Here is a 21,774-nt window from a genome sequence, read left to right as displayed (position 1 = left end):
GTGATTATTTTTGCATGCGAAATCGAGGACTGTGCTACAATAAGTGATCGACGTTGCCTTCGAGGCCGTGGACAACGCATACCGCCCTCTGTAGATATACTGCACTGTCCGCATTACAATTGGGATGTAGAAAGGCATATGAGGAGCTAGCCAGTACCTACTTCTGGCTGATCTTCAATTCCCTCGCTTTACGCTATCAATCAATCTGCAATATAAAGAAACTTTTCCCATCCGTAACAATATGGTCACAAATTAAATAGCGCTGTTATACCGGCACTCAGTGCCATATTGGAAACTCTCGAGGGAAAGTCTCTACGGTACCACTAAGTCACTCGTGACAGTAACCTTTATAAAAGTAAGGGTCAGGGGAGCACGGAACGCAGAAGAGTAGAGTAAAATCTTAATGGCAGGAGCCTAAGGCTATCACGTTTGTCTTCGCGGTTCGCAGTAGCAGGGAAACTTGGACCAGTTGGTGAACTTTCCTATTGAACAAAGAGCGCAACATCAGACGAGGAACAAGTAAGGGACGTAAAATATCTGACTACTGCCCCTACTAGGTTTAAACGCAGACTCCACGTTAAAACCGGCTCTTCTGCAACCGCAAATTGAGGACCACTAACCCTGGTCGAGCGAGGGTAGCGGTCGTCACGCACGTCATAGAGCATCTTGCAGGTGAGGGCCTGGGCGTCCCATAGCTGCAGCACGGAAGAGCCGCGCAACGCGAGCCAGACGCAGTGGTCGGCCGCGGAGTCCTCAGCTGAGCATGGCTGGAGTAGTGATATGTAGTCCAGACTGCTGGGCGACACTTGGAACTGGTCCACCGTGTCCAACGTCCTACGTAGTAGAAGACGAGGACTCATGGGAGAAGTTCGCACATGCACCCAGGACAAGTTTGTTGCAGCCAATCTGGATGATCCTGAGATTTGTGTTGCCATCACAAGAACTGTTTCCTTTATTAGCAGTGAACAATGCTGTGCTATCTGCTTTTGTCATTGTACGATGTCTCCCTAATGATTTTCACAGCAAAACTTGAATTAACTGTTTACTGCGCGTCTAAGGCTATGGCAGCGCAATGTAGTTTATGACAGCGCATTGTATGTAATTTATGACAGCGCAATGTAGTTTACACTATACAGGCAATACACGAACAGTATTTTGATTAAAGAGGACTACGCATTCGTTGAGACAGCGGGCGAATAATAATCATATATAATTGTATTGCCGTGTAAAATATGAACCATACACACGTGGACGACACTGCCATTGATAAATTTCAGTCCATTCCCACTTACATCTTTCACTTAATAGACAAGTGGTTACGCGGATTACTTTCTGAAACAATTCCCCAAAATATCGACAGGAAAGTTGAAGGAGGAAAGTTTAACGAACAAATAAATAGCCATTCCTGCAGAAGGCGTCCTCCGTTTAAGTTACTGCACGGAGGTAATAAAATATTGGCTTTATCGTCATTGTTCCACGGCATTAAATGCTGCACGCACCTGGCGCTAAGAATGATGATCCTGTTTCCCGTGGCGCACCAGAGCCTTTTGTCGACCAACTTCAAGCAGGTGACAGGACTGCTGCCGATGTGGATATACAGCACGTCGGGCTTGGCCACATGCACGGAGAAGTTCTGTGGGAAAAGCGCATCCACTGTAACGTGCGCAGCTTCTCACCTCAGCGCTTCACTGAGAGAGCTGCACGTTGCGCGGCAAACAAAGTCGCGCCCATTGCGAAGAACACGCATTCAAAAGTATTCCTTCTGGCAAGCGGGTTAGCACAGGCGCGGTAGACGCGAGACAGCTCCAAGCAGTTGGCTTGATCAGCATTCACGGTCTGCCGCTCGATAGCCAACTAGCTGCTACGGTGTTTTATCGCAGGTCAGCGCGCGCGTTTTCTGTACTTACAGTGTAGTTTTCCACACGTATTCTATTTGCGCGGTTGCACCGTTTTCAGAAAGATCTTTTGTAAACGTTCGTCGACGCGTGTCACTTGCTTCCGTGTACTCATTTTGTCTAACCGCAAGTACAATCACGGAGGGTTGAAACAGACGGCAAAAGCATAAGAGCTGGAAGACAACAGATTCTTTTCGTTTACTTGAGAACCTCCATTACAAAATAAAGCTGTTCTCCTTCACATTTATTCCGCCGCATAGCTCTCCGTCTTTATATTTCTTCATGTAAAGAGAAGTGCTACGTTTTAATCAGGAAGGCGTCAGACAATGCCATACACGAAAGTTTCACTAACACTGAACAACCTCTGCAGAAGCAGAATTCTAGTCTGGACGCCGACCAGTCATGAAAAAAATGAGCCCAATCCTTATGTGCAAGAGGTATGTAAGCTATGTTTGGATCTCCTAAGGGATAAGCGTCCAGCAACAACGTCGCAATCCGAAGGATCGCATCAGCTGGAAAAATCACTAAACATGAAGAAACCCTAATATGAAACATGCTACGTCCTGCTATTGGATCATGGAAATGGCAGCGATAGGATGGCGAAGGCGTACTGCCACTTGTCTTCCACGTACCTCGATCACAGCCATGGTGCCGTCCGCCAAGCCTGCGAACACTTGACACTGGTCGTCCTCTTCGTAGGAACAGAGGCTCAGGACAGACTCATTCAGCTGGGCTTCCCACTTCATCTCTCTGTACAAAAAAATTAAGGTATCGCTGGACAAGGCGGCAAAAGTAGCAGAGGGAAGTACACAGCGGCATGACCAAGCAATTAAATTGAATAAGTTGCAGTAACTTTTTCCTTCCGCCAAAATCAACGCACACTAGTTTAATACAGTATACTGCATAGTTTGAAAGGCTTTTTTGCTAACGTTCTCAACTTTTTGCCACCAGATCAACGGTGGTCCGTTGACCTGCTGCTCCGAGTACGCGGACTGTAAAGCAAATGGCTTGAGACGGAAATATCAGATGCATTTCACAAGACAACATATTTACTTGCTGTGTCGAGTGTTTCGAAGACATGCTGGTTTTGGGAAACACTGGGTGGCGCAGATTAATAGATGACTTGTTCGCCAAGACATTTGCGACGGCAAACGACAGGATGGTTGTGATAATCACTAACTGGTGGATTTAGAAGCTTAATTTAAAAACTAAGTTTCTAATTATAATCTTTAGGCAGTATGTGCAATTGCGAAGTTGAGGGTAGCCAGTATAATAAGCACACCCATTTGCTGCATATCCAGTTTGTCTTGTTATTGCTTCGAACAATTTTTGTTAAAAGCATACAAAAGTTACATGATTCACGTTACAATGGATTAATTACCAACCCAGGCGGACATCATTTGCAAGAAAAACTAAAGCAATTAACTAATTAACCTAATTTCAATAATCAACTTCCTAGTTACAAACATTAAGGCACGTGATTATATTGCAGTGTTGAAGGAAATCGTCATAAAAGTTTATTTGAATGTTTCTATATTTCAAAACAGCCATGCAAATCAGAATAACCGGCGTCAAATAATTCGTTCAGTTTACCTGATTACGCACGGAGCACTACAAAGCGCGGCTCGCAGTGCAACCTCCAAGTGAAGTCGTAGGGCTGAGCAGAATGAAGCTTTGCCACAAAGCGCGACAAAGCTGTCTGTCTCTCCTCTGTTGCTGAAGTGACTATGCATTCAATCGGGAGTAGAGCACAGCGCCAATGAGGATCGTGGGAAGTGTGGCGGTAACTTCCTTTTACACCACCTTTCTGCGTAACATAGGTGTTGCACTGCGAGACGAAATTGAACGAACAATTTGACATCAGTTATTCAGGTTTGCCTGGCCGTTTGGAAATGGAGAAACACGAAAATAGACTTTGATGACAATTCCCTTCAACTTTCCAATAAAATATTTGTGTCGTAATGTTTCTAACTAAGAAGTTAATCAATGTAATTATTTTTTGTGAATGAAGTACTTTCGTCTTTCCTGAAAATGACCACCGCCTGAGCAGATAATTCTTCTGTGACGTAATGTAGTGTAATGTAGTGACGTAATTCGAGTCATTTATGTAGATATCTTTTTTTAAGTGTTCGAAGTAGAATTTTTCTATCTGCAGTGAGGATGTAGCGATTCACTGGAAACATGCTGGAAAACGCGATCGAGAACGCGATAGCGACGCGGGCATAGGTGGGAGGCAGACGACAAGCGCGGACAAGTGAAACGGCGCTTTTACACATGATACGCGGTTAAGCATGTTGTCGGGACCACGCCTGCGCTTTTGATTTTCGAGCCATGTCGTCTGTCGAAGACCTAAGCGAGCTGGAACAAAGGGTTTCAGCTCGCATGCGTGCTGCAGAATCTTGCACGCGCAATCATGTGCACCACCATGCATTTAGGGACGTTAGCGCCGCTCGTTAGCGAGGACTTTCTTTTTTACTTCGTAATAAAATAAAGCGCAAAGGCCTAGTAATATACAAACTGCAATTTCAAGTAATAAGTATGCGGTATCTCAAAACAGCCGACTCACGCACAGTAATTTCAAATACTATATTCCAAGTGCCAAGGCGTCACAGCCAGTTCGTGCCACTTACTCTTTCTTGTCATTTTCTTAGCCAATTTAAAATTATAATTTCTACTTAAACCGCGAACAGTGTGCTTGACTCTGCCGCTTTAAATAATGGTCAACTAATTTTCTTCAAAGTCTCGCAACACATTGTGAACAATTGTCACTCCCTTTAAGCGCAGTGATTCGATGTTTCTGTTTTAAATCGACGTTTTCCCTTCGCTTTTCATTTGCTACTGACTCTATCAGTGGTGGAGCCTTGCGCCATCTGTTATGGTTTCTTATCGTTACGCGCTGTGCTGCGCCGCGCAAGAGGCACCAGCCACTGGGGGCACGTGACGGACACGCTGTCCCCTTGGACCAACCTGGTGCGTGTGCTGTAGGCGTGCACGAAGTGGGACAGGGTGCCCAGCAGCATCACGTCGTGGCCCAGAGCGTGCATGCAGATCACTCGAGCCTCGATCTGCGAGAATGGAGACTTTATTGCACTAACGCATGCTGCTCGGATCTAGAGCAGGTACATCTATCTGAGTAGTACAATTATCAGAACAGTTATATCACACAAATCAGGTTTTGTCAGAAATAGCGGTTCTTAACTGTCTACGCATGTTAACAATGACAGCTCCCCAGCAACGTTAAAGAAATGTAAAGCGACCAGCTCTTTCTGCAGCTAGCTTCACCATTAGTAAAGTGTCATCTTTCTCATTATTCTCTATTGCAGGACGAAATGCGCATTACGAAGCGGCTACAATCTGCAGGTATATTCGAAGCTTTCTTCCTTACCTCAATTTTCAGCCTGTACATCACGCTGTCTTCACAGTTCACGCGGGAAAGTCGGGTCAAGTTCGAGCTGGCGTGACACACCCATATGGTTTCTGCAACAAAGAAATGTGCCACCAAGGCATAAGAAAAAAAAAAAAGGGGGGGGGGGTAGGAGCTAGCAGCAACTCGGCTCCAGCATATATCAAAATAAAGTATGAGGCGGATGGATTTATTTCAACACCACAAAATCACCTACATCTATGACTATGTATTGTTCAATTGTTCCAATGGCCATCAGTGCGCCGGATGACACTCACATTCCAATATCGTGTGCCTATAATCGACAATATCAAAGTATAAGACAGAGATTTGATTCACTCCGCGAACGGCATGGAGAGATGCGGCTACGCAACGATGCAATGAGCGACATCCCCGTAGAAGTCAATCTTTACCACGCGTTCAAACTATCACATGGCGTTTTTGATGCCCATAAGATACGCGCTGGCTAGTGACTTAAAATCTGCCAAAGAAGGCAAACGCACAAGCTCAAGCGTTCCCAAGTATGTCTCTGTCTCTACACAACTTCTCGTTCTTTTTTTTTTTAGTTATGGGGTTTTACGTGCCAAAACCACATTCTGATTATGACGCACGCGTAGTGGAGGACTCCGGTAATTTCGACCACCTGGGGTTCTTTCACGTGCACCTAAATCTAAGTACACGGGTGTTTTCGCATTTCGCCCCCATCGAAACGCGGCCGCCGTGGTCGGGATTCGATCCCGCGCCCTCTTGAAAAATTCTCGTTCTTATTAGTGTAGAAGAGAGTGAAAACTATGTAAACGCAAATTTCCAATGCGTACACATCGAACTACCTCAGAAGCAGTTGTAATAGTTGAACGCACTGAGTGATAAAAGGACGAAAAAAAAAAAACTACATGAACAAGGCGGGGGGATATACGCAAGATTGCTCTCATTAACTGTTAGTGCTGCCCTTGGTGTTTTTTTTTTTTTGCATGTTAAGAATATCTTAACACACCTACACCAATCTCGAATCGAATATCTACACCAATTCAAATGGGAACTCAAAATGCATTTATTATTGACAAACTAATAAGAAAATTTACTGTAACCGTTTTTTTTTTCGTTCTTTCTCGCTTTTTTTGCCTTTTTTTATTGTTTTTGTTCTTGTAAATAAACTAGTGGTATATTTTTCACATGCAATTTTTTATGTTACTGTGAGATAAGCTAAACCTTGTTATTATTTGTAATGAATTCTGTATTTTGCTCTGTTAACGTCCATTTCCTTTTGCTTGTATAATACCTTATTATATGCTACTATTGCTTTGCGATGTCAATTATCATAACTATTCTTGTACAGGAGGTCCCGATACAGTCTTTGACTATGGGACCTCCTCCTGCATACTAAATACATGTAATTTGACCCAAATTCTAACAATAAATTCTGATTCTGATTCTGATCTTGCACTTTTTGGTTGGGCTCATTCAAAAGCCTCACCTGAGTCACAAGCAGCTGCAGATTCAATAATGAGCGCGTTGTCCCCATAGCAGCTTCCATCGGTGGCCTGTCGACAAATGACAAACAGTGAGCGATCTTGGCATAAGATGCATTGGATTTTCGCCTGCCCGCAGAACGAATTTGGGAGCATAAAAGCAGCCAGCTGACTATATTAAGTCTTCCTTTACTTTACTGCTGATAAAAGTGTATAACATTTACTACAAAGAATTCAATCACTGCAAGTCAAACAGCAAACACAAGTACGGTATAACAAATTTAGAAAAAAAGTTGTTAAAGAACGCGAAGACCACCGCGGTATGAAGGTATTACTAGAAATCGTGGTCACGTCGTATTAGATTTAAACGTTTTGGACAAGCAACCCAGACAACAATATCGCCCACTGACTGTCTCACTCTCACCGCAGCAGGTTATATCATTTCTGCCACTAGCTTCGTGCGCTTCTTAAGGCAAACTAACGCTGCTTAATGTATGAAATCATTTCCCGAGTTCATTTTTCTTTCTTTTTCATTTTCTTGTTACTAGCAATGCAAGTTATACTTTGTGTACGCACTGCTTCGCGAAGGCTCTTGTCTGAAGCCTCTTGTGTGTAATACTTCTAACTAAACAAAGGAAGAAAAGAACTCAGTGCCCTTCCGCTCTCTGAAGAAGGATGACCAGCGAAGCTGTGTACGTGGGCCCCTTAAGAGGAAGCTTTAGCTCGGGTGCTCCTATCTAAATACATGTAAAAAGAGAATTCGTTTTCCTCGGCAACCACTGCACCAATTTTGACGAGGTTTGTTGCATTTAAAAGAAAAACTTAAAGTCTAGTGACTGTTGGTTTCGAATTTTTGAGTTAGGGCGTCAATCTTTTATTAAAAACTGGCGAAAATCCGAAATTTCCAAAAAACAAAACTGCCAAGTTTACAACTCCGTAACTCCTAATCAAAAAACGATAATACAATTCTGTGAAATGCATCTAATAGTACATCCAAAGCGGACAAAATTGATATATTACACATGAATCTCAAAGAATTTAGTAACATGGAAATACAGCTTTTGCAGAACCCTTGTAAACAACGTAACAAATTCACGTAAGATGTAAAATGACATATCGAATTTGTGCGCTTTCAATGATCTAATGGATGCCGTTCACAGAACCGCGATATCTGTTTTTGATACAGAGCTATCAATTTTTAAAAATTGTGCTTCTATTTTTTTCAAACGGTCAAACATTTGAAAATCGTTTTAAGAAAATTCAAGCCCTAAATAGAAATTCCCCTTCCAACAGTCACTAGAATTCAACTTTCTCTTTCAAATGCAAGCAATTTCATTAAAATCGGTCCAGGGGTTATCTCATAAAAACGTTTTTGCGTTTTACATGTATTTGAATAGGCCGCGTCGGAGTTGGGCCCGAGCTAAAGCTTCCTCTTAATGTCGAACTGCACCACCGCCGCGGGCCTGCCCAGCCCTGCACCATCTCCGGGATCGGCCCACGTATGGGGAGCGCTTAACGCCTGCTTCACCTCCGCCGTGGGTCGGGCCGGTATTTCCCTATCTTTGGGATATTTTTTTATACACGCGGACACGATAGTAGGGAAAGTAGCCTAAACAGCTTCTCTGTAAAAGAAACAGACAACGAAGGAAAGGCAGGAAAACACGCCAAGGTCTCGGAAGCAGTAGCCGTCATTCGCCAAGCGCATTCTAGATAGCGGCGCAATAGAGAGTTTTAGTTCGTAGGTAAATATAGTGCACGTTACGCAATACCGGCTTACCAGAGCCGTAGAGTACTCACAGCAACATACTTTGACGCTTTGTGCAACTGCAATGTATTTGAAGCGGTTTTGTGTTACGTGACTGTTCTCGTCGAATAAGGTTAAATAAAGCACTGAATGTTAACAATTACGTCGCTACCTACCGATGCTTTACAACAGCCGTTAGGCCCAATATGGTAGGTTACTGCGATAAAGGTTGTGTTCTCTCTGGTTAAAGAAGCGCCACAAGATATGGAGCCACCAGCGCGTCTACTTACGTAAACGTCTCCGGCAAGCCAGCATTTCGCAAAGGTTAATACGTTTCGCTAACGCTCTCGAAGATCGCCGCAATCGCAAAAATTGCAGGGAGGGCAGTCGCGTGTTCCAGGAGCGGGCAACACGCGACTGCCCGCCCTGAAACGCTGCTTTCTGCAGCTCCCGGCAGGCGGCGACTCAAGTTTATGCTTGCGCCATCGCGACAGCATCTCGCATCCCCATAAGTATAGGCAAATTTGCACTTTTTTAAAAAACCAGGCAATTAACTGTGCCAAGTGTTATACTAAGCGACATGAACTCAAAAATGTGATCTTTCTGCAAAATTTGGTCAAGAACCGTGCAGCGGTGAGCGCAAAATAATTTTTCGAACAGGCGCAGCGAAATATGCACGACCCTACACTCCAAGAACAGTTTACACCCTTTGGAGTGCCCCTTCTGCCACACAACGATAATCGTCATCTGCCTTGATGCGTTTCCTTTCTTTAACGCTGCGAGCCCGGTACTTTCCAGTAACGAACGGCATGCGCGTTATCAGCATGATAGCATTTCCTGTCGGCAATGCTATCCTGCTGATAACGCGCGTGCCGTTCGTTACTGGAAAGTACCGGGCTCGCAGCGTTAAAGAAAGGAAACGCATCAATGCAGATGACGATTATCGTTGTGTGGCCGAAGGAGCACTCCAAAGGGTGTAAACTTTTCTTAGAGTGTATACAAGCTCGTCAGCCTGCACCCGGCAGCAGCGATTGGTGAGCAACAAGACGTATACGTAAGCGGGAGCGCGTGCAAGAGACACATGATCTCGATACCTTTTCAACCGCAGTTTCATGCAAATATCTTTTAGTTTCCTTGTTTCTTTTTTCTTGTTCCTTTGATTTCCGAAGCATCTTTATTTTAATCTCCTCATACCGCGTTGTGCGGTCCCTTAAGGTGCACTGCTTGAAGAGGCGTCCACAAATGGTTATGGTAAGATGGCTAATTAACGAACTTCTATAAGAGTGCTTTGTAATTATTCCTTTTAGTACACCTATTAGGATTGTGTAATTACCACCGGAAAGTAGTGAATTCTAATTTTCATAGAAGAAATTAAAAAAGAAACTGGTGCCAATTTAGAAATATCCGTCGAAAAAAAAGTCGCTACGAAACCCACTGATCTTCCAGTTAGCATTGCAAGCGTCTCCTCGTAGCGCTGCAGGAAGAAACTGAAATGTCAATACATCTTAAGTACAGTTTCAGGAGAAATATATTGAAACTGGTGCCCGATCAGGATTTACGAGTCGAGCTAAGTTCAGTTTTGCCCGGCTTAATTTTTGTAAGTGCTATAGGTTTCTTAAAGAGAATAAGTAAAAAACTTACGTACAGAAACATTATTACTTAGCTAAATGAGCACTGCAATTTTCTACACAAGTAATGTTCGCCTGCAATAACCTACATAAAGAAGTGTTGAATTGCATGCCAGTTGGTGTAGGATAATGCAGAGCTATGAACAGAACAGAAGACTAGACGAAACGACAAGAGTGCTCATATTTCATCAAGTTCTCTGTCATACCTATTGCGATGCTTTAGCGTTCACAGCGCTACCTGAAAAGCCAGAGATGTACTACCTGCCACAGGCGACGTTATGAAATAGCATGCTTAAAAAAGACTAACGAAAGAGGTGATATAAAACTTGTGGTGCAACTTTGAAATCAAGGAGAAGAGCAGAGAGTTATGCACTTAACCTCACAATTTTTGCAATTTACATGCCTTAGATCGGAGCGCATGCTCAAATCTCGCATAGAGAAAGCATTTCGTAGTCTATATAGCACGTGAGACATAAAGGTTATTGAAGGTTATCAAAACAAAAGCGTTAGAAACACTCTGTGCTTCCGAGGCCGTTGGCCTGCCTCGGTCCGTTTAGTTCTCCTTCCTTCCTTCCTTCCTTCCTTCCTTCCTTCCTTCCTTCCTTCCTTCCTTCCTTCCTTCCTTCGTTACCTTTCCCTTCCATTAATTGAGGCACAGGGAAGCTGCATAGTAACATCTTGCCCAATTCCTAAACAACAAAGCTGCCACATCAGCACTGAGCACGTGAAAAGTTTTCAAATAGCATGTGCGAAGGTTAATAAAAAGAGAACGACTCTCACCACTGTGTTGTCTCTGGACAAAACACTGTGTTTCTCAAGCTCCCGCTTCTTCGACTGTTCCCTGAGTATCTTTTGGAAGCAGGCCTGCTTTGAGGCGATGTCCTGGCGCCTTGGAAAAGGCTCCAAGTCTTCAAAAGCAACCTGTTCAAACACGACGAGAAATGGACCTTCAATACGCAAAAGTGGGAAAAGCAACACGCACGTTAAATTGCTCAGTCGCAGTACTTGTGGTACCAGGTCGGCTACAAATTATAAAAAAACTTCCCAGCATCAAAACAAGGACACCAAGTATCATCGAAGAGTCTACATATGAGGAGTAAATGCGGTTATTGTGCCAGAAATCCTGGGCATACTTGCCGTGGCTGTGAGGACTGTGAAAAACAAAAATGCAGATCAGGCCTATTCACATAGACGTATCTACTGGGGTGCAGGGGGGGGGTAAAAGTAAGCCATTTGCTCTCTCCCCCTTTGAAAGCGGGCACTGTGGGCTACACAATGGCAAATGCAACAAAACAACAGCCGATGCCGAGTTTTATTTGAAATTTACGCCCACAGAAGTATGCTATTCTGATTGCGTATCTCCTGCTTGGGCCGTCAGGATTGTCTTTCGGGCCTCGCCGCCATGACGATTGGCCGGCCGCACTATATATGCAGCGAATGACTAAGAGACGTACGTGCCTTGCACGCCTGAACTGCAGCGGAGGCTGTCGACGGGCAGTCCAAAACAAGTTTCACCTTCCGCCGCTTGCATCATACCGTGTTTCCAACTGTTAGGGGCGTCTAAACTAACTTTGCAAACACAGAATAAGCTTAGATTTCTATATAATTTACCAGTCTTTCAATAGATGTTCCCTGCCACAGGCTCAGACTGAGGCTAGCAGCATGTGCAAGTAAATTTTATCGATTTTGTTGCTAGATTTAGCGACTGTCTTGTTTGCTTAGCGACAAACTTTCCTATTTACCGACCGGCGATATTTTTTTCCGAATTGAATGAACAGTCGGCAACATTTCAGCGACATTGAAGTTGGAAAAGTTCCTTCAAAAATGGCGCTCGGTGAGGCACTTTATTATTCAAGAGCTACATGTAAGCTCCTGAATCTTGCAGCACGGTGCATAGGCTCCGCGTCCACGATGACGCAACAGTTGCCTTCATATTTGTAGTGTTCACATACGTGATTGTCCTTCACAGCACAGTGGTCATGACAGATTTAAGATTGTTCTCACAAAACTGATGTTTTTCATTCTTCACAAAACTGATTTAAATGAGCTTCAACTAAATGCATTCGACTGGTGGACTTGCGAAATAGTAGCAGTAAATGATTTTACCAAAGCCAATTGGAATACATAGCATGTTCAGATTTAGAAAACAGGAACTAAATAAAACCGATCGACTTCACAGAAAACCGCAGATATCGGAGCTGCTGATCTCGTTCACGCGAATTTGAACAAACCGATGCCGTTTGCCATGGCTTTCTGACCAATCAATACTTCGCGGCGGCTTTCAGGTAGATCAAGGGCAGAAGCGTAGTATTTCAAGGATAGTATTTGACCTGCATAAAGCTCGGCTAGTTGTCCTCGCCGCGCTAACAAAATGCGGCCAAGTGCGTTCCGCAGTATTTAGTTCTATTACGAACTTCAAGAACTAGAAAAGGTTTAAAGATAATGCAGACTTGCCTTTTCACACCTTTCATTGCCTTTTATTGCCTTTTCATACTAAGAAAACTAGGTTACGTTTAACCTTATAATCTGAATGTAAATGGAGAATTTATAGGGACTAACACCAGGCCAGAATGTGTTGTGAGATGTTGGCGGAAATGAAATGACCACGATTTATAGTGATAGAATCCAGCACGCTGTTCGCGATTTGGGTAGCAATTATAACTTTTAATTGGCAAACGAAGTCTCAAAAACCAGTAAGTGGCGCGAACTGGCAGTGAAGCTTTGGTACTTCGAACGTAGCGTATGAAGTTACTGTAAGTAAGTCAGCTGTTATTAAGTACCGCATACTTATTGCTTAAAACTGCAGTTCGTAAATTACTTAGCTGTTGCGCTTTATTCTGTGCGTATTACGAAGTAAAAAATTTCCACGTTAACTAGCGGCGCTCGTGTCCCTCAATGCATGGCAGCCCACATGATTTCTTTTGTACGAGCGCGAAATTTTGAGCCCGCATGCGAGGTATAATCATTTGTTGCTGCTCGCTCAGGACTTCCAGAGACGACATGCTTCGGAAATTAAAAGCGCACGCGTGGCTACGGCAACACACCAAACTGCGTACGCGTCTAAAAACGCCGTTTCACTTTAGAGAACTGGGCTTGGCTTGTTAATGACCAAAACTGTATAGTCATCTGCCTCCCACCAACGCCAGCGTATAATCGCTGTGGAATTCAGTTATCATTGTTTCCAACATGATTCCAGTGAACGACTACATCCTCAGTACAGATCGAAAAATTCCGATAAAAAATTTTCCACGGCGCTTTCCGCGTTACCACTGCATGATACGACACTCTGACCGGTAAGCTTTCCATTGCACTAAAAAATCGGCACCACAACATTTGGTTGTCAGTCCCTTTAAGCTGCTATCATTCGTTATCTAAATATAGCGGGTGTTCTTTTTTTAGATAGCACGAAAGTTTTAAAAACCGCCTGTGGCAGCTTAATTCCTATCATTGACATGGATTACTCGAAGATGCGGACGAACCTACACGATAAATTGAAATGTATTATCGAATAATTAACACAAGCTCACTCATTCAATGTTTCATTGATTACTTTACTACGCATATTGCAATTTACGAACTGCAGCCACTGAATTTGCAAGGTGCATCCGATTGGGCGGATGCCTCTTGGGCGTTCAAATACATGGGCGTTCCAGCTACTTTTGTGCTTCATTGTATAAAACGAAGGTTTGTTAAAAAAATAAGTGCACCAATTGTGCCTTTTTGTTACAAGTTTCACAGCGCATCTCTTGAAACCCGTGTGATCCTTAGAATTCGTTCCCAGTGTACATGCCTTGCAAGGTTAACGGCTACAATTTGTAAATTGCAATAAGTTCGAAAGTACTTAATTAATAGGTTAATTAGTGAGGTTTTCTTATTAGTCGATGATGCATTTTGATTTCTCGTGCGAGTAATATCCGCTGCTACGAGTAATCTAGCTCAAGGACTAGAATTACGGTATCTACCACAAGCTATCTTTAAAAATTCTGTATGGTAAAAAAAAAAACTTTGCATATTAGTAAATTAACAGGCGTCTACACTTTTCTGTTAAATCTACTGCTAATTTATCACATACACGGATATTACACCAACATGAAACATCAAGGGAAGTGATTAACTTCACGTTAACTTATACTATCTATAGTGTCCCGAAACGCCTACGTTATTTAAAACCTACATGACAATCTTCGCAAGAACTTTAACGAATTTTTCTCACTTCAGCCACAGACTTCAGAAAATTTTGGACACGCTAGACTGTAATGGTTCGTTTCGATCAAAACTGCCGGATTCCAGACCCTGGTAGTTTTGATCATAATCGTGCGTCCAGCAGTTTTGATGCCTTCAGGTAGCATGTGTGGGTTTATTGACCAGCTGCATCCACCCAAAAAGTTTACGTAGACGTGACGCCTGCGGCAAAAAGGATTTCCCACATGCCCCGCCAAGGCTGTGAGTGGTGGCGCTGGCTAACACTCCCAAGGTTAGTTCTAGTACATAAACATAAATACCCCAGAAATCGGATGGGAAAATGGTGCCGCGATAGCTCAATTGGTAAGACCATCGCACATGTAATATGAATACGTGGGTTCGTGCATTGGTTCGTCGTAGATGGGAAAACGGCTCTGCGGTAGCTGAATTGGTAAGAGTATCGCACCCGTAATGCGAATACGTGGGATCGCAGTGAATAGGGAAAATGACGCCGCGGTAGCTGAATTGGTAAGAGCACCGCACGAGTAATGCGAATACGTGGGTTCGTAGAGGATTGGACAACGGCACTGCGGTCGGTAGCTGAATTTGTAAGAGAATCGCAATGTAAAGCGAAAACATGGGTTCGTAGTGGATGGGAAAATGGCGCTGCGGTAGCTGAATTAGTAAGAGCATCGCACGCGTAATGCGAATACGGGGGTTCGTAGAGGATGGGGAAAATGGCGCCACGGTAGCTGAATTGGTAAGAGCATCGCACGCGTAATGCCAAAACGTCGGTCCGTAGTGGATGGACAAAACGGCGCTGCGGTAGCTGAATTGGTAAGAGCATCGCACGCGCAATGTGAATACGTGGGTTCATAGTGGATCGGGAAAATGGCGCCGCAGTAGTTGAATTGGTAAGAGCATGGCACACGTAATGCGAAAACGTGGGTTTGTGCGTGGGTTCGCAGTGGATCGGAAAACGGTGCCGCGGTAGCTGAATTGGTAAGAGCATCACGCGCGTAATGCGATGACGTGGGTTAGTGCGCTGTTCGTAGTGGTTGGGAAAACGGCGCTGCGGTAGCTGAATTGGTAAGAGCATCACGCGCGTAATGCGATGACGTGGGTTAGTGCGCTGTTCGTAGTGGTTGGGAAAACGGCGCTGCGGTAGCTGAATTGGTAAGAGCATCGCATGCGTAGCGCGAATACATGGGTTCGTAGTGGATAGGAAAACAGCGCCCCGGTAGCTGAATTGGTAAGAGCATCACGCGCGTAATGCGAAGACATGGGTTCGTGCGTGGGTTCGTAGTGAATGGGAAAACGGCGCTGCGGTAGCTGAGTTGGTAAGAGCATCGCACGCGCAATGCGAACACGTGGGTTCGTGCATGGGTTCGTAGTGGATGGGAAAACGGCGCCGAGGTAGCTGAATTGGTAAGAGCATCACGCACGTAAGACGAAGACATGGGTTCGTATCACACTTGTTTTTTTCATCCACTTTCATTGTCATTAATTTATCATTTCTTTAACTCCGTCCGTAAGTACAAGTAATTTCGCGTACGTTGTGCTTGGTGTCTTTGTTGTTGACTTTTTATGTTATGATTAATAGAAATCGCGGCCCCCGGTTCCCTTTTTTCTCGTTCATTACATGACGAGGGTCCCGAGTCCGGCAACCTTGATGCCTTCAGGTAGCATGTGTGGGTTTACTGACCAGTCGCCGTTACCCTAATAGGTGACGTACTAGTGACGCATGCGGCAGAGAGGATGTTCCAAATCCACCGCCAAGGTTTGTGAGTGGTGCCGCTGGCTAACACTCACAGGGTTAATTCTAGTAGTAAAACATAAATACCCTAGAAAGTGGATGGGAGAACAGTGCCGCGGAAGCATAACTGGTAAGAGCATCGCATGCGTATGCGAAGAAGTGGATTCGCATCCCATATGCGGCCAGTTATTGTTTCATCCACTTTCATTTGCATTGATTTATTATTCCTTTAATTCAATTAGTAGGTACAAGTAATTTCCCCTATGTTATCCTTGGTGTCTTGGCTTATGGCTTCTTATGACATGATTAATAAAAATCGGGCGCCTCGCTTCCCTTTGTTCTCGTTCATATATACATAAAGAAATATATATATATATATATATATATATATATATATATATATATATATATATATATATAGAGAGAGAGAGAGAGAGAGAGAAATACATATATAGAGAGAGACAGAGAAATAGCTCGAAAAATTGTTGGTACACCACTGCCTATTCAATCCAGCTGTGTACGAATAAGCATGGTCACTCCATGACAATTTCAACGGTCACTCCATGACAATTTCAACTGTCGGTTATTTTTTGCCGTATCTCATTCTGACTCTGCGTTTGTCTTGCCTCAGCTGTGATGTTTATTAGCTCCAACATGTTTTACATGCTACCACTTGCTGGGCAGGGCCGGAAGTCCCGGCGCTAATGCTGGCCAAAGGGGGCCCGATTCCTGGCGTAAGGTTCCCTGCGCCTATCATCACGGCTCGGGGCGCGAAGCTGCAGCCCCCCGAAATATAACGCTGGCGCTAGACTTTTGCACGCAACCTTCCATCATTTGCACATCCTTGGCTTTTCTAGCAGACGTCCTGCCCGCACAGCGCCCCCCCCCCCCTCCGGCCTACTGCTCCTTTTATTTTAATCATATATCAAACACCCCTGAATTGATGCAATTGTGATTCGGCTTACGACATGTGTATATGGTATCACCTTGATGAGCGTGTCGACGTCGTAGCAGAGACGGGCAATGGCCTTCAGCTGCCGCATGATGGATACCGTGTCCTGTTTTGTGAGCAGCACTTCCTCGTGCATCTTGAGGATAGCCAGCGAGAACCGAAACAGAACCTTGGGGCCCTCCAGCAGGAAGCAGTCCCAGATGCGCAGCAGTGTCTGCACGGGGATAGTACGCGTTCACTATAGCTTGAAGTTACAAGAAATATTGTTTCTTGCCTACAGCGACCAAATATCATGTTGAGAGGCGTAAGTTAATTGAACATATTGGCGCTGTCAATAGCCATGCAGTGTTTAAACTCACTCATAATACTTTTGACGCGCCTAATCCGAAGAAAATGAAATCCCGCTTCAGTTTTCTTTGGGTTATCAAAAGGGTTTTTTTTTTCAGTAAATTTCAACTTTTACGCAAAAAAATGTCGCAGTTTCACTTGAAAGGCGAAGCACCGATTGTGATAGCAAATTAGTAGATAGCCATATGAAATAGTGATAGTTGTTTTATCGGCCGCGTAAACTTGTAAACATTCGCTTACTAACTAAATTAACAATGATATAATATGTAAGCGCGACTGAACGTGTATGTAGAAGAAACAGACTCACAGAGACAGCGCTGTCTCTGATCGTCTCGTTATCGCGTCATTCAATAAGACATGTGGATAGTGCCCGAGGGCCGCAGCTCCAATGAGTTTTGTGAATACGACCCCTGAAATTTCATGCATTGCAGCAGAAGGCGGCTATATTTGCACATCTGCTAAACGACATGTCCCAAGTAAGTGAGATTCGCGCGAGACGTTGTAAAAAAGAAGGCTACGTTGGCTTTCTGCACAGTGCGATAAGAATGCAGGTGCGAAGGCTCGGCTCGTTCATGATAAACTTTTTATCGAAGCCACCATGTACACGTGGTACATGCAGTTTAACGCTCCCACAGCAGCTGCGAATGAATCGAAACGTTCTGCGTGCAGTCGTGACTGACAAGAGAAACAGTCCGAAATAAAAATGTTCAGCTTAATTGCACAAATTGCAGTGAACAAAGTTGCCGAGATGGAGTGTTTAACAGTACATGACCTAGACATACTTTCAATAACAGAACGTGGCTGTACAGTGTCATTAGAGACGATGAAGTTCTTCCAAGCTCTTACAATGTACTGCGCAAGGATAGGCTAACACGAGGCGGCGGAGTTGCACTGATACTACAACCCTAACGTACAAACCACCGCCATGCTTTGATGGACTGAAAACGTTTTGGTGTAAACCTTCAATTGGTACCTCTTATTAAGTTTTACAACAAGACCTGCCACCCTCTCGTTAATGCTATAGAGTTCCTGTATGTTACCAGCTATAGCCATATTAATCAGGAATCCGACTCCTAGTTCTCGCCTCTCCGCTAAGCCCCGGTAGCACAGGACGTGCCCGCTTTTCAGCACTGTCTGAGCTTCTTGCGTCCTCCTAACTTTACTCAGCCCTATTATATCCCATTTACTGCCCTCTAATTCCTCCAACAGCACTGCTAGACTCGTCTCACTACATAACCTTCTAGCGTTAAACGTTGCCAGGTTGAGATTCCAATGGCGGCCTGTCCGGAACCAGGGATTCTTAGCACCCCCTGCTGCGTCGCAGGTGTGACCGCCACCGTGGCCAGTTGCTTCGCAGCTGCTGGGGACTGAGGGCCGGGGATTGATTGTTTGAGTTCATATAGGAGGTTGTGGCCAAGCACTGCGTCAGGGTGGCCAATCCTGCTCTGGTGAGGGAGTGCGTTGCCAGTTCTGGTCACCGGGATCAGGCCTGTTTATGCAATTTTATCAGCACGCGGATTTTTTTTTTTTAATCTGGTGGAAAATTGCCCGGTCCTCTTGCACGCGAGGCGGATGTTCTACCTCTACGCCACCGCTGCGCACTGATGTACTGTACTGTACTGATGTACAGTGCGCATGGAATGAAACGCGACACGGAGCATCTAGCAGAACCCTACATTCGTGCAAATTACGTGAGAGCACCATGTAATGTCGCAAGGAATTTGGTCACGAAAGGTGACGAGGACTCCGACATATGTGTACGCGCCAAAATTACGTCGATATTACACGAACTACAGCCGGTGGAAACGAAAGTATGCGCATCACTTAGCCCTAAATTGACGCGTTTCATTCCGTGAGCACGGTACACTGTACTGATGTAACCTGGGTCCTAGCTCAGACTCCAGTTTCTCAGCTTAAAACACACACACACACACACACACACACAAACAAAAACGGACACTCATATAATTAGAGTTACTTCAAACTGCAACTTTGCAAAAATCAAAAGCGGCTCTTTACAAATGCCACCACACGCTGTCGTCAATGGTAAGTGAACCGTCATTTGACAACTGCAAGTTTACATATGAAAAGAGGCAGCTGTAGGCCTTGATTTGTTATAACTTGTAGCGCCATCGCATTTTCGGACTGCAACCACGCACAACCAGCACCACGCACACTATGCGTAATAACATTCAGCCAAGCGTACAATGACTTCAGCTGCTTTCGCCACGCGTAGCGCGCCAGCGCGTGATTCACGCTCACTACTGGCAGACAATGATCGCACAGTTCCATAGAGGGCGCCACTTGTCTGGCGGCCAGACCTAGCGAGAACGAAAACCTGGGGGAAATGAGAAAAGAAAACCGCCCCTGCATGGACCGGAATCATCGTGCCACCAAATCTCGGAGGCAATATAAAACGTACACAATATTCCAGCAATCGAACATAGACGACGCCGCACTACAGCAGCACTCCAAGTGCCTGTCGTTCTTGCAGGATCACTTAAGATCGCATGATCGCATGGGCTTTAAAAAAAGCGATGGATCGTAAAAACGGCGTTGTTGTCCGCCCGTTATGGTATTATCTGCCCGTACTTTGCGAGGACGAATATGTTTCAGAAGTACCTTTTTTTTTTTTCGCTCACAATTTCCGCTCACAAGGGTGGTAGTGTCTGCCACCGTCTGTTATTTATTGTTCAAATGTAAATCCCTTTGTGAATTCTTTGGGATTGCACTTGCTGTTTGAAAAAAAGAAGCCTCTCTTGCTTGGGCAGCACTGCTGCATGCAGAATTTTGACAAAAAAAAGAAAAGAATGGTACGCCAGCTTTATCTTTGACTTGGGTGTCTCTTAGTGACACTCGCACCTCGACGTTGGTGTTCTTTATTTAGATTAACATTAGGCGAACGCAACGCACGAACCGAACTCGGAGGCAACTGTTTTCCATTAATTAGCCAGCTAAATATCATGCCACCTTCTTGTCTGTGACGTCATTAGTGACGTTTTTACTACCGCTTTCTACTTCCTGGTTTAAAGGAATTTCGCCAAAGTCGTACTCACGCAGCGAGTCTCTCAAGTCTACGATTTTGTGCTTTGACGTGCGGTAATCAGTGATTTCTAATTAATTTTAATTAATCTTGATACTTCAGTAACTCAACTTGTAACTAACCTTATGCTCTGATTCATACCTATAATGAAACCCATGAATTTTGTACTGTACTATATTTTTCTATTTTTCTCTGATTTATTTTGAATTTCGTCCCCAGTCGTCTCTGATTTCTAATACATTCTAATTATTCCAGACACTTGAGTAAGTCAACTTGTAAGTACACTAATGCTCTGATATAGCTATGGTGAAACCCATGAATTTTGTACAGTACTATTCTTTTTTTTTTTTTTCTGATTTACTTTGAATTTCCTCTCCGGCCATCTCAGGAGGTGAACCGGAAGTGCAGCGCAAGAAACAACAGTGTCACTCGATGCTCGTGCCACTAATAAGTAAGAGGCCACAGTAGCCTGAAGTTAGACCTCTCATTCGTGTACCAATTTCGAACTCGTACGCGAAAAGTTTAATTTGTTGCCTGTGGTTTTCATTGCATTTCAAAAAACTCTAGAAACCAACGCTTTCTAGAATTTCACCACTTACCGTCTTGTTTTAATCTTACTTCAAACTTCGGCTAAATATAGACGCATTGGTAAAGCTCGACAACGTCCGACAACATAACGCATCACATAACGACAACAACAACAAAATCTACGTGGCAAAAGCTCAAGACAAATAATCATGCAATGTGATTAGGTTTATGGGCCACATCGTTTATTCCTTGTTGTTCACGGTAAGCAAAAACATAATAGACAATACATAAAGTCAGCATAACTGCGTCTGCGCGGCAAAAGCTCAAGACTAAGAATTATGCAATGTGATAAGTTTATAGATCGCATCGTTTAATCCTGGTTGTTCACTACAAATAAAAACATACACGAGCGTAGTCATAAACATATGGGGAGTCGTTTCAAAATGGGTACAGCGGAAGTGAATTTAATTCCTTTACATTTTTCCATAACAATATTTTTCTGGGCTAAAAACTGCGATCTACAGAATTGGTCCGGTAACCAATACCATCACTGCTATGAATCAATTTGCGCATAATTTATTGTGGCTTTATATAACGGGAATGAGGAGAGGGTTACGCCGCGTGTTACAATCACTATACAAAAATTGTGCAGAAATCGTGGGCGATGATCGTCAATGTAGGCGAATAGACGAACGAACGAACGAACAAACGAACGAGCGAGCGAGCGAGCGAACGAATGAACGAACGAACGAACGAACGAACGAACGAACGAACGAACGAACGAACGAGAGAGCGAGCAAGCGAACGAAGAAACGTTTTCATTGCC

General features: G+C 44.1%; 1 protein-coding gene across 8 annotated transcripts in view; it reads right to left on the bottom strand.

Annotated features, from left to right (window-relative positions):
* LOC142587692 (uncharacterized) overlaps positions 1-21,774 on the bottom strand; it is an 868,078-nt gene that overhangs the window by 23,179 nt on the left and 823,125 nt on the right. For 7 of the 8 annotated variants that reach the window (XM_075698874.1, XM_075698898.1, XM_075698923.1 and 4 more), the window contains 8 exons: positions 17,064-17,243; positions 10,920-11,060; positions 6,773-6,839; positions 5,281-5,372; positions 4,863-4,960; positions 2,528-2,645; positions 1,500-1,633; positions 621-834 (listed from right to left, as the gene is read on the bottom strand). In XM_075698874.1, coding sequence (XP_075554989.1) covers positions 621-834; positions 1,500-1,633; positions 2,528-2,645; positions 4,863-4,960; positions 5,281-5,372; positions 6,773-6,839; positions 10,920-11,060; positions 17,064-17,243 — 1,044 coding nt within the window. The remainder of the gene's footprint in view (positions 1-620; positions 835-1,499; positions 1,634-2,527; positions 2,646-4,862; positions 4,961-5,280; positions 5,373-6,772; positions 6,840-10,919; positions 11,061-17,063; positions 17,244-21,774) is intronic. The other variant, XM_075698889.1, reaches the window with a different exon arrangement.

The sequence above is a fragment of the Dermacentor variabilis genome, chromosome 1, assembly GCF_050947875.1.
Source record: "Dermacentor variabilis isolate Ectoservices chromosome 1, ASM5094787v1, whole genome shotgun sequence".
NCBI lineage: Eukaryota > Metazoa > Arthropoda > Arachnida > Ixodida > Ixodidae > Dermacentor > Dermacentor variabilis.
The sequence above is the reverse complement of the archived record's forward strand: the minus strand, read 5'-3'. Positions and strand labels throughout refer to the sequence as shown.